Here is a 15049-nt window from a genome sequence, read left to right as displayed (position 1 = left end):
AATTATAACAATGCATTATTAATAGAAAGTACAGGTACTTCAATAGACTTGAATTCGATTGACAATCCTAAGATATCAATTCTTCATCTCTGAGTTCCTGCGAATTCCATTCCATGTATTCCTTCTGAAGTCGTCACATGTTAAAAATAGCTTGTCAGAGAACCCTACTCAACTATTAATTTCAAATCCAGCGAAAAATCACCGACTATCTAATCACATCACCCAAGTAACCCCCGAATGTGAATGATTTATAATCAGCCTTATCTAAAACTTGACCAGGAGCCCCAGCTGATGGGGAGAGCCCTATAAGAGGGTACAGCACAAGTCCAAATGGTCAAAACACCTCAGACAACAGTCGAGCCATGTACTCCGCAAAGCACACTGTAGTTGTAGCCCTGATCCTCGTCCAGCTGGTGGGCCTCATTCAAGGCGGAACCTACAGCTATGAGGACACGTGGGCCAACATATATTCTTCCATGGAATTCCCCGACAACGCTGTTCTCGGAGGCCTCGATTCCGATGGTTACTACAACTATGTGGGTCGTGTGGCCTACAGCAGCAACATTCTTCCTGCCCGAGTGGTTCCCGAGCTGACCAAAGCCACCTACAACACGGATACGCTGAGCAATACGGCCTATACCTCCTTTCAGGTGCTCGTGTCCAACGCCACCGTCAGCTACCATTGGAAGCGCAGCTTCGACGGCTTCCTGGAAAAAAATGCCGTATCCGTGGGAACTGACAGCAGCAACGAACGCGTCTACATCTGTCGCTTCCGGGCTGACGAGGGACTCTATATTGGCACCCTCTACCTGGCCAAACGTGTCTGCATCGTGAAGTACGGCCAGAATCCATTGAGGCAGTTCGACAAGTACGAGGTTTTGGTTAGGGAGCGCAAAGCTGATGAGTTTCAACAATTTGGCGTATAAAACGCATCAGAAAGAGTTGAAAAACTTACGAGTATAATAAAAGCAAATCAAATAAAATATTCATTTACAAAAATACCTCTAAAAATATATGTTTGATAACTAATTGGTATGGCAATGGGTAATTAATGAGTAATGGAAAAGGGTCCAAATAAAAGAAAGATGTTGGACTTGTGTAATGATATTGGTATGAGTTTCTGCTAAAATGTTGGAGGCCACTCTCTCCATTACCCCACGATTGAGTTCGTATTTAACCGAACTTAAATAATTATAATTAGAAATGACGCTGGAAAGGGTGTAATTCTATCTTTTTCTATGAAGAAAATGGAAGAAGTTGTGATACGCTTACTGTCTTCAGCGGAACAATAGACCAAAACTCTAAAGAATAATCTTCTAAATAACATTGATTCATAGGCACTGAAAGTATATTGTTATTGGCTTTAACGCTCTGAGAAAAATGGCATTTAATAAAATAAAAAACAACAAAAAAGGGAAATTAAAATGTATTCATGTTGTTGTATGTAGATAACTATGTATGTGTATTTAAAAGACTTTTAATACGACCCATATACATATAATCCAAATGTATAATATATTTAAAATAAATATAAAATTATGTAATGTATTTATTTTAAACAAGAAGAAATCTTTTCATAAAAACATCAAAATGTACATGAAAACACTTTCCTTTTACGGTTTGCGCTTTCGGGCCGAATCTACAATATTGTTGTATGTACATTTAAATCGAAGTCTATTCGATTCAGGTCTCAGGTATTTTTATTTCAGTTTACTAATTTAGATCGTTTAATTTACTGATTAGCTAATAAACTTGGCATATATTTATTTAAAGTTCAAATTTTTACTTTGAAATTTAAGCAAATTTAGATAATTCTGTTTTAAAAAATTCAGCAGAAATTATATTAGCCTATGATCCATGGAGCCTGTAAATCAACGATTCATTTTTCTAAGAAATTGATTATTTAATAAACTAACATTATGAAATGCCTTACTTAGATCTAGAGGGGGATTTTTACCTCAAAAATATCTTCTATTTTTTATGGTGCAATAAAATCACGATGCGCAAACTCACTCTCAAGCATGTTACTCACCGAACCGATCCTATCAATAGTAATCATCTGATAGCGATAAGGGTAACAAGAGTCCGGCGATAAGGAGGCAGGCTATAAAAGCAGTACACCGGGCCAGACATTTCACATTCATTTGGTATCCAAGAAGCCCTCGAGATGTACAAAGTTGCCTGTGTAGTTTTTGCCCTGTTCGCAGTCGGCTCGGCGGTGCCCTCCACCTTTGGTAAGTAAAAAAAAAATGGATCCTGGATATTGAGCAATGCTAATCCTGCACCCTGCACCTCTCCAGATACCGAGCACGTGTGGAAGGCAGGAAACCTGTCGTACCCCTTCCCTGGTGACGCCATTCTGGGAGGATTCGATCCTTACGGTTACAACATCTATATTGGCCGCGTCAAGTACAGCAACACGATCCTGCCAGCCCGCGTAGTCGCGGAGACGGGGGTCGCCTACTTCAACAACCAGCTGACGTCCAGCAAAGCAACAACATACGATCTCCTGGTGGCCCAGCGTAACGTTAAATACCTTTGGGTCCGCAGCTTCGACGGCTTATACGAGAGGTACTCCGTTTCCGTGGGCACATCGAATTTAAACGAACGCGTGTTCATGTGCCGCGCCAAGACCGACGGTGGCCTGCTCATCGGCAGCCTCTTCCTTAGCGAGAAGCTGTGCATCATCAAGCACGAGACCCTGGCACTGCGGAAATTCGACAAATACGAGATCCTTGTGGCCCAGCCCACGAATGGAACCATCTATTAGTCAGCGCAAATCTACATAAATATCATGAGGATCTCTACGTGAGAGCTTTCTTTCTTTTCTTTTCTTTTCTTTTCTTTTAAAGTCGGAATAGTTAAATAATTATGTAAATCGATAATTTATTTGAAACATGTTTTACTCCAGACATATTCCAGACATTGAGAAACATATGCTGATTCCAAAGAAAGTATATTTAAACAAACAGAAATCCCATATTTATATACATTTTTGGGCTAATTTATGAATGGGATAACAATAACTTTGATAACAATCAACTCAACAAAATGCTAATCATAGAACTGCACAGCTGTATGATCTTATCGGTACTTTCTTTGAATGATTTCTAGAGGCCAAAGAAAATAAAAAAATTTTCTAACAGCGCAAGAGCTCTATATCACACACCAAAGCCTATCAGACACTTGTTTAAGTCCTACTAGACGGACAGTGATTCGTTTTTAGTGATCTTTTGATTGATTTACGAATATGCATTACGAGTATGCTTTTGCAACTATCACAGTTCACAGAAGCGATGGGACCATCGATAAGATAGGCACATCAATATAATCCTAATGATTACCATTTAGACATTACTCAGAACCATTAATGATTTCAATTAATATTTTATAGTCGGTCCAAACGTTCGACTGTTGAAAATGAAACTATACGGCATTTCTTATCGGATTGTATTTTGGGCCAGATGTCAGCGGAAATGTATAGAAAATAGTTGGCATATCCCATGTAAATATTCCGAAAACACTTACCCAATTTAAAACAACCAACAAATGCATACAAATACTATGAGAAAAGAGAACGATTTTACGCTCAACATGATGCCTGCACCCGAGGCCTGTTCGTCCTGCCACCAGGTCCACTCGTTGTGATAAAAGCGTGGATCGCACTGCGGATCATCGGGCTTGTTGTTCGGAGCATGCGCTTGCCTTGCAAACTGCTCGATGCGTTGCAGCAAGTCTAGAAGGATGGTCGTGTTGCGGTACTCTTCGTACAGGTTATTCCGCTCGCAGGGATCCGCATCGATGTCGAAGAGACAGGGGGCCAGCAGCGGCAGACATGGCTTGGTTGCGGCCGGGGGCTTCGGGCACTCGATCTGGGCCTGCTGCCGTATACTGCTGATGTTGCGCTCACTCTGACTCCCCATCAGCAGTTGGAGGTGCTGCCAGACGCTGGTGTTGCGGATCAGCGCCTCGTAGTTGGCGGATCGGGGATCCACTTCTTGAGTTATCCGCTCGCCCAGCCAGCCGTCGAAGAGGGCCGCGCTGGTGGTGCCGTTCACCACCTTCCACTTGCCGCGGGTGTAGGCCAGATAGGGTGCTGCCGGATCCGTGTCGATGCTGTGGACGATCTCTCGCTCCAACGACTCGTAGCCGTACTTGAGGGCTGGCCAGAGATTCATTCCGTCCAAGTGCAGGTCTGGATCTGGCGTTATGCCCGCTGCAGCGGCGAGTGTCGGCAGAAGGTCGCCAATGTAGGTCTGCTGCTTCCACACGGTGCCCAGCCGCTCGAACTCGGTGCTCCAGATGGCCGCAGAGGAGCGCAGACCTCCCTCCCAGGGAGAGTTCTTTTGCTGCATAATCAGATGATCAGAATCAATAGGATATCGAACTGATGGATTGTCTGTGCGATACTTACGCCTCTCAAGGGATAGTTAGAGGCCGTCGTCGAATGGTCCCCCATTGTGGGTCCGCCGTTATCCGACAGGAAGAGCACAATGCTGTCCTGCAGCATCTGCTGGCGGGCCAGGGCATCGATGACTCGCCCCACACTCCTGTCCAGCCGTGAGACCATGGCAGCGTAGTAGCGATGGGTCACGTTTCGGATGTACTCGAACTTGGCCAGTTCCTCGGCGGGGGCCTGCATGGGATCGTCGTCGTTGGCCGCATGCGGAGCCAAGTGGCTGAGGAGCAGGAAGAGCGGCTGGCTGCTGTTGCTGGTGCTGTGCTGCTCGATCAGCTGGACGGCTGCGTCGCTGAGCACGTCGGTCACGTAGTGGCCCACCTGGTCGTGGGTGACGTTTAGATTCCGGCGGAAGTCATGTCCTCTCGCGTAGTTCTTTCCCTGCAAAGAAACCAAAGAGATGAAGCGCCGTTGGCATGGATCTGTGATGGAACATCACTTACATTTTGCTGGTAGGTCTGATCGTAGTAGTCCACATAGGCTCCCAAGTAGCCCAGATGATGATCGAAGCCCCGCTGTGTGGGCGTAAAGTTGCGCTGCGACATCCCCAGATGCCACTTGCCCAGGAGACTGGTGTAGTAGCCGTTCTCCCGGAAGATCTCCGCCATTGTCTTCTCGTTCTGTGGCAGACCCCAGGGCTGATCATTCACGATCACATAGTGCTGCATGCCTGAGAATGGTTTTGCTATTGGTCTGAACTTGGACTTATTGGCGATAGTAACCTGTGTTAATGGGATATTTTCCAGTGAGGAGAGCAGACCGGCTCGGAGTGCACATGGAGGCGGTGTACAGATTGTTGAGAATCACGCCGCTATATGCCAAGGCATCGATATTGGGCGTGAGAAAGTTATTGGAGCCCCGAAAGCTCACATCGTCGAAGCCCTGGCAAGCGAGATCTATAATTAGCTGCGACTCCAACAATCATACTCTAGAGTCTAGACACTCACCAAATCATCAGCCATTATGATGATGATGTGCGGTTTACCGGAGGATCTCGCATCTTGACTATTCGCTAGAGTAATGGCTAATCCGGCAGTTAACAGCAAAATGATCGACACATTTCCGTTGATATTTCCCCTTTGTTTCAGATCAGTTGACATCGCCATGGCGCCATAAATGGAACTGAGAGCCAAACAGAAATTAGCGCAAAAAAGTCATTTACAAAAATTAACATAGTGAATGGCGATAAGTCGGTGTGGGACACTATTCCAATGATGGATGAGTTTTCCCCGCTCGTTCCGGATATATTAACCGTTTGATATAATCCGTCCGCAAACACACCTGGCCTAATACTCGTATTGTATTATTTTCACGGGGGGTTTTTCTCATTAATTTTTCGGCTTAAACCGTTTCTTTGCCGATTCATTAATGGAGAAATAAATTGAATACAAAAAAATAAATGAAGTAAGCTAATATTAGCCATCGAATTGGCACACTGCACTTGAGCAAATATTTCCAGCTACATAGTATACCCGTATACTCGTATTGTTTAACAAACTGTGACGATTCTGGCGGACAAATTACACGCCTAATGAGTAGCACCGAAATTAAATGCAAATGTGTTCAGGCTGGGAATGAGAGTTGTCAAAATTCAATTGAAAATATATACATACATACTATACGCGGATTACATATGCATGCATGATATGTACATATACATATATGTATATACGAGTATGTTTACAATTGATTAGCTTGACTTCATATTTGCATACACCTATTTCATATCAGTATCAGACATGACATTAAAGAATAAAATAGACAAATGATTTCAAGATAGGAGTTTTCTGGAAGATCAACTAACTGAAAGGATATTGCTAGATCTCTAGTAATTTAAAAGCAATTAATATTTTTTTCATTTTACGCTAACTATTGTAGAATGGATTTTTATTAGTTTTCCCATATTTATTTACTCCATTTTCCATTGACATGATAATTGTTCAGTGCGGACAATTGGGTCTATCTTTGTCTCTGCCCACTAAAATTATCATTTTATTTACACACTTAATGTACATTTAAGTACATACATATGTATCATATTTATTTACATAGAGAACAATCCATCCAAACAAATCTAAATACACACCTAGTCGTATATGTTTTTATGAACGTTTAATTGCTATAAGACTGTTGTTTAATTGATTGAGGCTTTATTATTAACCTTAACAACCTTAGCAACTTTATTTTTGATTTGGTTCAAGCACTTTGTAAAACTGTCCACTTCATTTTCAGAGCTTTTAATGCCCAAATAACTTGATTGAAAACCATCTGCAAATCTTTTTTTCCCACACTTTTAACGTTTTATTTTATACTTACTATAGCGCCGGACAGACAGGCGAAAGCACAGCGAACGATAGCACAACAAACGCAAAAGCACAATAGACTTATCAGGCAGTTTCTTGCACGCTAATTCCACCCACGATTGCCTGCACACCGCGTTGGAGCTGGATGGATGGTGTGGATCTCTCTCTGGGGCTTCGGGGCAACTTAACGGAACGAATTGGCGGGGGCCAGTCGATCTGGCGCTCAACGTTGTGGTGGGTTTGGACAGCTGATTGGTGCCACTCTCTCTCTCTCTCTCTCTGTATAATTATTGTTGAGAGTCTCATGGTGACACTCTCTGGAAATGTTCCACCTTGCCTAAAACCACCTTGTGGTGGGGTATTTGAAGTTGTACCTGGGCGCGCAAACTGTAAAAGCTTTATTTTATTTGAATATTAATTTCCATAATTAATTTCCATAACTGTTTTGTGCTAACAGCCATTTAATCTGATTTAAAAAAGATAAAAGCAGAGCAATCTCAATATTATATTATTTCTTTCAAAAACTATAATAACAATAACAATTAAAAATACAATTAATTCTAAATAAATTGATATTAATAAAACAGGGCACAAAAGGGCACAGGGCATAAATAAAGATTAGAGGCCATCTACGCGAAACAAATTTCAATGTAGCAGCAGAGTGGCAATGATTCATTCATACAGTGATTCGTTGCTCTTATTAATTAACATGTGAATCGGTGACGTTAATTATAAATAAATTATCAATTTCTTTTTAATATGTTCGGCATGGACGTTTATCTTTAGCCATATGCCGCCCAAGCACTTGGACACATCATAGCTATTGATTAATTTTTTACCTGCTACAACCTACACGCAAATACAATATACCCTTGTTCTTGGGCAAGCACCAGGTAGAATTATCGGTAAAGAACCTAATATCCAGAGCCGAAATAGTACGCATGTTTGGATTTGTTTTATCAGACAATGAGAGGCACATGGCATTATTCTTAGAAACTCTGTTAAGGGAAAGAGCGTACAGTTCTGATGCAATAGGAAATGTCTTTAAATAAGCTCTAAAAGACTGACAGAGAGCGGGAGAGACCAACTCTCCCCGATTGGGGTTGTCAGCCATTCGCATTGGGCCTGGAGTCAGGGCCAGTATATGGTCGCAACGAAGACGTTGGCAACCCAGTTCCTCTCTCGAATCGACCAACAATGATGGCCAGAGAGAACGAGCAGCTGCAACGTGGTTGCGTGGTTGAAAATGTGATTTCTGTGGATAGAACCGGCGGCAGTACATTTTTAGAGACCAGCAGTGCTACAGCCGCTTCCATGTGAGGAAAGCCAGAGCAAATTTGCCACAAATTGATGATATTAATTGGAAACCAAATTGATTGAATTGAATCGAGTAGCAACAATGGAGGAGTTCGCCGAATACTATGGGTGAGTGGGTAGAGAGTGGATGTCAGCAGTCAGCCAACATGCAACAAGTGCCTAAAATTAGCGTTAAATTCAATCAAATACGGCGGATATTTTTAGCAACAGTTGACACCTTAAGCTGAATTAACTATAAACAATACAAATATCCAAGCAGCGCCATGCCAATGGAAAACTCAAACAAAACCCAATTAGTAACGTTCCATGAAAGCAAACGAAGTGAATCTATTGAGTTGTGTGGACCAGGGAGCTTCCATGTCAAAAATGATTATATCAGCATAAACTGTAGCTGGTTCAACAATAATTTGAATCTATTGTGTATAGGTAATACATATAAACAGATAGAAAACTATTCAAACTGTGTACAAGGGGTTTCAGGTTCATCACTTATCTATGGAAGACTTCTGATATCTTGTATCAGTTGATTCTGTCTTGATATTGGGAACCAATGACGCACCATGCCAACTATTTAAGGGATTCTCAATCTCTTGGACATAAACACTTTTACCGGCTATGTGAACTAAATTTATTATATACAATATATGTGTAAGAAACTATGAATGCTATTGTCGGCACTTTACGGTATTCCCTCCATTTCAATAATGCGCCACAATCAAAAGTACCTAAACCGCTAATCGATCATGACAATTCATTAGGGCTTTGGGGCCACAAAGGTCATGCGAAGTCACCCGGCAAATCTGAGAATTCCCAGTGGGGTAGGGTAGGGTAGGTGGGGAGGATTTTCCTACGACCATGGTGACGAATTAATTAGCGTTATCATCGCATACGACGTGTTTCCACCTCGTTTCATGGCGCCTTTGCTTCGTGTCCGACCTGAGGATTCCGTCCGTGGGTAATTATGGCAAGCTTCTCCCTCGAGACAACTCAACTCACCACGATCTCCCCGAGCCGTACACCCAAATGTGCTATTTAACGGTTTCGCACTCATGTCAAATGTTCAGACGCAGCTCGAACGGTCTCTGGCGCTATACGATCCAATTCAATCAGACATATTAATTCCTTTGCCAACACATATTCTTGCCATTCGATTCCGTGCCTGTGAATCGAACAATAAAACATGGATCATTTTTTGTGATACTTGAACACTACAAAAAAAACTTTAAATAGTTGTGGAAAACTTGTGATACGTTTAAAACGAGCAAAACAGATCGCTTTCGTTGATAATCTCCAAAGGATTTTGAATATTTCTTAAAGAAAAAAGGTGAGAGAATTTGGAAATTGATTTCCTGCTGCACGGTGACCGTTTTGTGAACTCAATTTAAGGATTTTTGGAAATTTGGAAAGAAATAAATCACGGACAAGAACTCTATTATAGACGACGGTTCAACGAAAATTTGTTAGTAATCTTTTAAGTTCCATTAAAAAAATTCCAGTTTGATGATGTCCTGAAATGATTTAAGTCCTGGGTTAAACAGAAGTGGATTTATCATTGTGGCGCATGTAAACATCTACATAATCATATTCAAAACGGTTGAAGGAATGCTTGAATTAGTTTTTTTAGCCTATGCGTATTTAAAGAGATTTCCCACTTAGTCATCGGGGGATCATTCCCGATCCGATGATCACAAGACCCAAATTTAAATCAGCTTTCGCGACGCGACCTAATCATAAACAACGTAGTCTACATTCGCACATTAACAGACGCCTACTAATTTTCTTATGGCCGGCCATAAACCAAACTCCGATCATTTCTTTTACCCCGATCGAAGCGTGGCCCATCCACAGGCACTTTCCAACGCCCCCGACACCCCCACCGCAACCCGTAAAAAATATGCGAACGTGTTAATATGTCGGTTCTGTAAGAATTGGGTGCGAGTAATTTGTGGAGCTCAGCAAAAGCCGTACAGTCCGCACAGAGCCCGACGATCGACCCGTGGTTACATATGTAATTGATTCGATTAAATTTTTCAGCATGCCGAGCTGGAGCGTGACGAACGCCTTTCGCGTACTCACACGCAAGAAGCCTCTGGAGGACTCGAATGAATCCAAACTTGCCAAGGTCTTGTCGGCCTTTGATCTCACGGCCCTCGGCATTGGCTCAACATTGGGCGTGGGTGTCTATGTCCTGGCTGGCGAAGTGTCCAAGCAGGTGGCAGGCCCCGCTGTGGTCATCAGTTTTCTGATTGCTGCGATTGCCTCGATATTTGCGGGTCTCTGCTATGCAGAGTTCGGAGCACGCTGTCCCAAAGCTGGATCTGCCTACATTTACAGCTATGTGACCATTGGCGAGTTCATCGCGTTTCTCATTGGATGGAATCTCATACTCGAATACGCAATTGGTAAGCTGGCGGCAATTCAATTGATGGCGCCGCCGTCTGATTGACATTATTTTTATCAATTAATTCTCACATTTTTCATATTGATTTCCGTTTTGAACTTTTCATTTTTCGGTCAGGTTCCGCCAGTGTCGTCAAAGGGCTTAGCACATATCTGGACCAGCTGTGTGGGAACCCGATGAGCAGCTTTCTGGGCACCCATATGCCGATGAATATACAGGGCTTGGGTGCCTATCCGGATCTGTTCGCCTTTGTGGTCACCATACTGTTCTCGTTGGCCATTGCCGTGGGCGCCAAGGAGTCGACGAGGGTGAATAATGTCTTCACCATTCTGAACTTGGGCGTAGTTCTCTTTGTGATTATCGCGGGTCTCTTCCATGGTGAGTTCTAGTCACACAAATCATTTCGTTGCCCTTTGGTCTGATTCCGTTGATAGTTTCCAGCAGCAACTGGTCCATTCCGAAATCTTCTGTGCCCGAGGGATACGGCGAGGGTGGCTTCATGCCTTACGGCGTCTCGGGCATTATTAAGGGGGCCGCTGTTTGCTTTTACGGCTTCATTGGCTTCGATTGCATTGCCACCGCGGGCGAGGAGGCCAAGAACCCAAAGAAATCCATTCCATTTGCTGTAATCGTCTCCCTGGCCATGATATTCCTCGCCTACTTTGGCGTTTCTTCGGTGCTAACCATGATGCTGCCGTACTATGAACAGGATGAGAAGGCGCCCCTGCCGCACGTCTTCAGGATCAATGGCTGGCATGTGGCGGAGTATGTGGTCAGTATTGGCGCGATGTTTGGCCTGTGCTCCAGTATGATGGGGGCCATGTTTCCACTGCCACGCATTGTCTTTGCCATGTCCAACGACGGACTGCTGTTCAGGTTCTTGGGTGACATTAGCGAAAAGTACAAAACTCCCTTCAAGGGAACGATGCTTACCGGTCTGTTGACTGGCATTCTGGCCGCCGTCTTCAACCTCAGCCAGCTGGTGAATATGATGTCGATTGGCACCTTGCTGGCCTACTCCATGGTGGCTAGCTGTGTCCTGATGCTGCGTTACGAAGTGGATGATCGTCGCGAGAGTCGCATCATTGGCAATGGTCGCGCCATATCTTCCGCTCACCAGGATCAGCCCTGTGCTTTGTGGCGGCGTCTCTTCAATTACAAGGGCTTGACTGTCTCCACCAAGCAAACTTCGAGGATTGTCACCGTGGTGGTGACTCTGTTCTGTAAGTAAAACAACGTTTTTTCTAAGGTTCAAATAACCAACGCAAGACATTCCCTTTCAGCTCTGTGGTGCTTTGTTTTCTCGCAAATTCTTACCAAATTCGAGGAGGATCTGGCAAATGTCACTCATTTCGATGGCATTGCCTTGGTACTGGGTGCCATACCTTTGGTAGTCATGCTAGTTATCATCTCGCGTCAGCCCACATCCGCAGTGAATCTCTCCTTTAAGGTGCCCTTCGTTCCTTGGCTCCCAGGCATATCTATACTGATCAACATCTACCTGATGATCAAATTGGACATACTCACCTGGGTACGTTTTTGTATTTGGCTTAGCGTAGGTCTAGCCATCTTTCTTGCCTATGGCCTGCGCCACAGCCGCTTGCGGCAGAGGGAGCAGCGCAACAATTCCATAGCCATAATGCGCGATTGCAGCGAATCGGCCCTGCTTGGCCAGGAAAACTCAAAGTACAGCAACGAGGTGCCGCTGATATTGATGCACAGCTCATCCTGAGAATACAATGCACGATGATATTTAATGACACATACATCTTTCACACATCCACACAAAAATATATTATTTGCCTGCCTCCTCTGTATTCACACATGCACAATGTCCTCGCCGTCAACATCATTCATACCTTAGCATAAGAAACCAAAAATTATGAAGAGTACAATAAGTTCGCTGAAAGCAATAAATTAAAATAAAAATAAATAAAAACAATATCCCATTGAAAAGGTAAAAGTACGAGCGAAGCAGTCTAAAGGCGAGTTCTCTGACCTTGGCTCTGGTACTTCAGTCAGGTGGATCCCTGGATGGTTCAGGCATACCCTTTTACTGGAGGTAAGATGATTTTTATGGAGCGATGTTTCGATATACCTATATATATCTAAAAGTGACAACAAATCTATCTATATATATACTACATATATATATTTAATAACAATTTCAATATATTCTAGTTTCCTATTTCCGCCTTGCTGGTAGCCTCAGACGCAGTCCGCTCGGGAACATCATCTTCCTCTTCCATCTCTTCCAACATTTCTGAATCTTCGTTGTCCCCCGTTGTTCTTGATGCACTGCTAGCTCCATCCTGTTCGCTGCTGCTCCATTCATTGCTATTTTCGCTGCTGTTCCTCACGCTGGGGCTCCATTCATTACTGGCATCATTGCTGGTGCTCTTCTCAACGCTTCTCCTTTCGCTGATTGCCCTCTCGCTGCTCCAGTTTTTAGTTACATGCGAGGCGTTACCAGAATTTGATCCATGGTATGCTTTGTAGTAGGCACTGTTCACCAGGCAGTCTTGGTTCCTATCAGCATTTACTTTTTTCATAACACTAGCGACCGGACTGGTATTCGTGTTTTGGCCGAACTTGTCTGTTCCGTCCGCAATTCCGGGTTTGGTGAATCCGAAGTTGCTAGCACGTTGCCCCTTGCCCTCGCCAACGGGTACAGCAGCAGCACTGGAGGGTAATTTAAAGCCTATGGCAGGTGTATTGCGTGTGTCCATCTTGAAGACGTAGCGCGGCGAAGCCTTGCGCTCTTTCTCCACCCGCATCGTTTGAGTGGGCACCACAGGGCGGCGCATGGGAGGCCTCATCATGGCCTGAGCCTGAGCCATTGCCTTTATGTCTGCAGTGGCTGTTGCCTCTCCGGCGCTTCCGTTTGGCGATGCCCCCCCAAACGAATTACTCCGCTCATTACGGTTCTCCAAATGCGTGTGACTGTGGGAATTGTGATTCGGCAGGTTGACGTTCTTGGCTATGCGCTGACTAGCCGTCATTTTGGATCGCTCAGGCAGCAGGGGCGCCACGATAACTGGCTCTGGTATTGTCGCATATGTGCCAAGGCCAAGGCGTTGCTTGACGTTGCGCATTGTCTGCTGCGCCTGGGTACGCGCCTTCTCGGCTCCCATCTCTAGCATATAGATTAGCTCGTTTTTGTTGGACAACTGCTCTTGGATTCGCTCACGAATCGGGCGCAGATGTGCAATAATAGCGTCGCCCACACGCGCTTTGTACTTGGCTGTGTCCAATGTCTTGGCCTCATCCAAGACACTTTTGATTGTCTGGCCTGTGACCTGGGCGTGTATGTTGACTAGGTTGCTGACACCGGGGCGCGAGATGGGATTGTAGGTGATGTCCGAGGTGAAGTCGGTGACGGCTTTCTTGATCTTCTCCATTATTAGCTCCGGCGGATCGCACAAGTTGATCGTGGACTTGGGATTCCCCTCAGACTTTGACATTTTCTTGGAGGGGTCCCGCAATGACAACACTCTGGAGGCATCGCCCTCCTCGATCATGGCATGGCACACAGGGAACAACTCGCCGTAGCGCCCATTGAACGTCCTCGCCAAGTGCTGGGCCAGTTGAATGTGCTGCAACTGGTCCGCTCCAACGGGAACATGTGTGGCCCTACAGTACATAAATTCGTTTTCAGAAAATCATTACAATTAATATTCGTCTTCACTCACTTGTACAGCATTATGTCGGCTGCCTGTAGAACCGGATAGACATATAGCCCCAAGGGTATGTCGCGAAGCAGGCGGGACTTCTCCTTGAACTGTGGCAGCTGCGCCAGCCTGGGCGTGGTGGTCATCGAGCTGAGGATCCAGTTGAACTCACAATGCTCCAATACAGCCGACTGGACAAACAGAGTGCTCTTGGCGGGATCGATGCCGCACGCCAATAGTGTGGCAGCCATCGAAAAAATGTTCTCCCTGAGCACGGGCGGATTGTGCGGCATGGTAATGGAGTGCATATCCACTATACAAACTGTGACATCATCCCGGCTGTTCTGCAGCTGCGTCCACTTGCGGATAGCCCCCAAATAGTTGCCCAGATGGACGGAGCCCGTGGGCTGAATGCCACTGAAGATTTTCCGTGGCCAGTGGGAGTTCTGCCACAGCAAGGAGAGGGTATTACATAAACAGAAAAATTTCCTCCAATCGATCTATGAACTTACCCCTTCCTGCACATGGCCGCTGCTCTTTGTTGCAACTGTCGCGACTGCTGGTTGCCAGCTGCAATAGGGAGGAGTGATGATCCTTGCAGAAGGTTGGACTTGAGACGTCTGGACAGTGTCAAGCGCATTATTGGTGAGGATTTTACCAGGTGCACGTGTAATTTTCTGGCTCGAAACATTGCCTAACGTTATGAATTTTGGTTTGGTATAAAATATGGGAAACAAAATCTAATGTTAAATGTGAGAGGAGACCGAGAAACGAGTTTAAAAATCTAAAACATGTTATCAACAAATTTGGCAGCTGGTGCTGCCATATGGTTTTAGAAAAGCCCTGTAATACCGCAGAATTAGCCTGTTATGTTATTGTAATATACCAAAAAGTATTA

At 44.5% G+C, this 15049-nt stretch overlaps 5 protein-coding genes across 6 annotated transcripts; 3 read left to right on the top strand and 2 right to left on the bottom strand.

Annotated features, from left to right (window-relative positions):
* The first annotated feature begins 324 nt into the window (after positions 1-324).
* On the top strand, positions 325-926 carry LOC111071293. The gene has a single exon (XM_022362555.2). It carries the CDS (start codon positions 363-365, stop codon positions 924-926), a length of 564 nt encoding a protein of 187 aa, XP_022218247.2. The 5' UTR covers positions 325-362.
* A 1197-nt stretch (positions 927-2123) lies between these two features.
* On the top strand, positions 2124-2975 carry LOC111071309. The gene is made up of 2 exons (XM_022362580.2): positions 2124-2234; positions 2301-2975. The coding sequence occupies exons 1-2, from the start codon at positions 2168-2170 to the stop codon at positions 2768-2770; spliced, it is 537 nt and encodes a 178-aa protein (XP_022218272.1). The 5' UTR covers positions 2124-2167; the 3' UTR covers positions 2771-2975.
* A 458-nt stretch (positions 2976-3433) lies between these two features.
* Positions 3434-6953, bottom strand: LOC111071308 (arylsulfatase B). The gene is made up of 6 exons (XM_022362578.2): positions 6776-6953; positions 5407-5581; positions 5182-5341; positions 4903-5129; positions 4415-4840; positions 3434-4349 (listed from the first exon to the last, which is right to left on the bottom strand). The coding sequence occupies exons 2-6, from the start codon at positions 5563-5565 to the stop codon at positions 3534-3536; spliced, it is 1788 nt and encodes a 595-aa protein (XP_022218270.2). The 5' UTR covers positions 5566-5581; positions 6776-6953; the 3' UTR covers positions 3434-3533.
* Positions 6954-7997: 1044 nt separating this feature from the next.
* Positions 7998-12413, top strand: LOC111071284 (cationic amino acid transporter 2). Of its 2 annotated transcripts, none has more exons than XM_022362541.2 (5): positions 7998-8187; positions 10114-10481; positions 10598-10858; positions 10915-11703; positions 11764-12413. In XM_022362541.2, the coding sequence occupies exons 1-5, from the start codon at positions 8162-8164 to the stop codon at positions 12210-12212; spliced, it is 1893 nt and encodes a 630-aa protein (XP_022218233.2). In that variant the 5' UTR covers positions 7998-8161; the 3' UTR covers positions 12213-12413. The 2 variants fall into 2 exon arrangements, with proteins under 2 accessions (XP_022218233.2, XP_022218234.2); XM_022362542.2 differs by lacking the exon at positions 7998-8187 and adding an exon at positions 9154-9403.
* Positions 12251-14977, bottom strand: LOC111071282. The gene is made up of 4 exons (XM_041592180.1): positions 14954-14977; positions 14664-14891; positions 14173-14597; positions 12251-14113 (listed from the first exon to the last, which is right to left on the bottom strand). Exons 1-4 carry the CDS (start codon positions 14975-14977, stop codon positions 12658-12660), a joined length of 2133 nt encoding a protein of 710 aa, XP_041448114.1. The 3' UTR covers positions 12251-12657.
* Between the last annotated feature and the right edge of the window lie 72 nt (positions 14978-15049).

This window comes from Drosophila obscura, unplaced genomic scaffold (genome assembly GCF_018151105.1).
Source record: "Drosophila obscura isolate BZ-5 IFL unplaced genomic scaffold, ASM1815110v1 contig_1, whole genome shotgun sequence".
Lineage (NCBI taxonomy): Eukaryota > Metazoa > Arthropoda > Insecta > Diptera > Drosophilidae > Drosophila > Drosophila obscura.
This window is presented reverse-complemented; position numbering and strand designations above follow the sequence as displayed.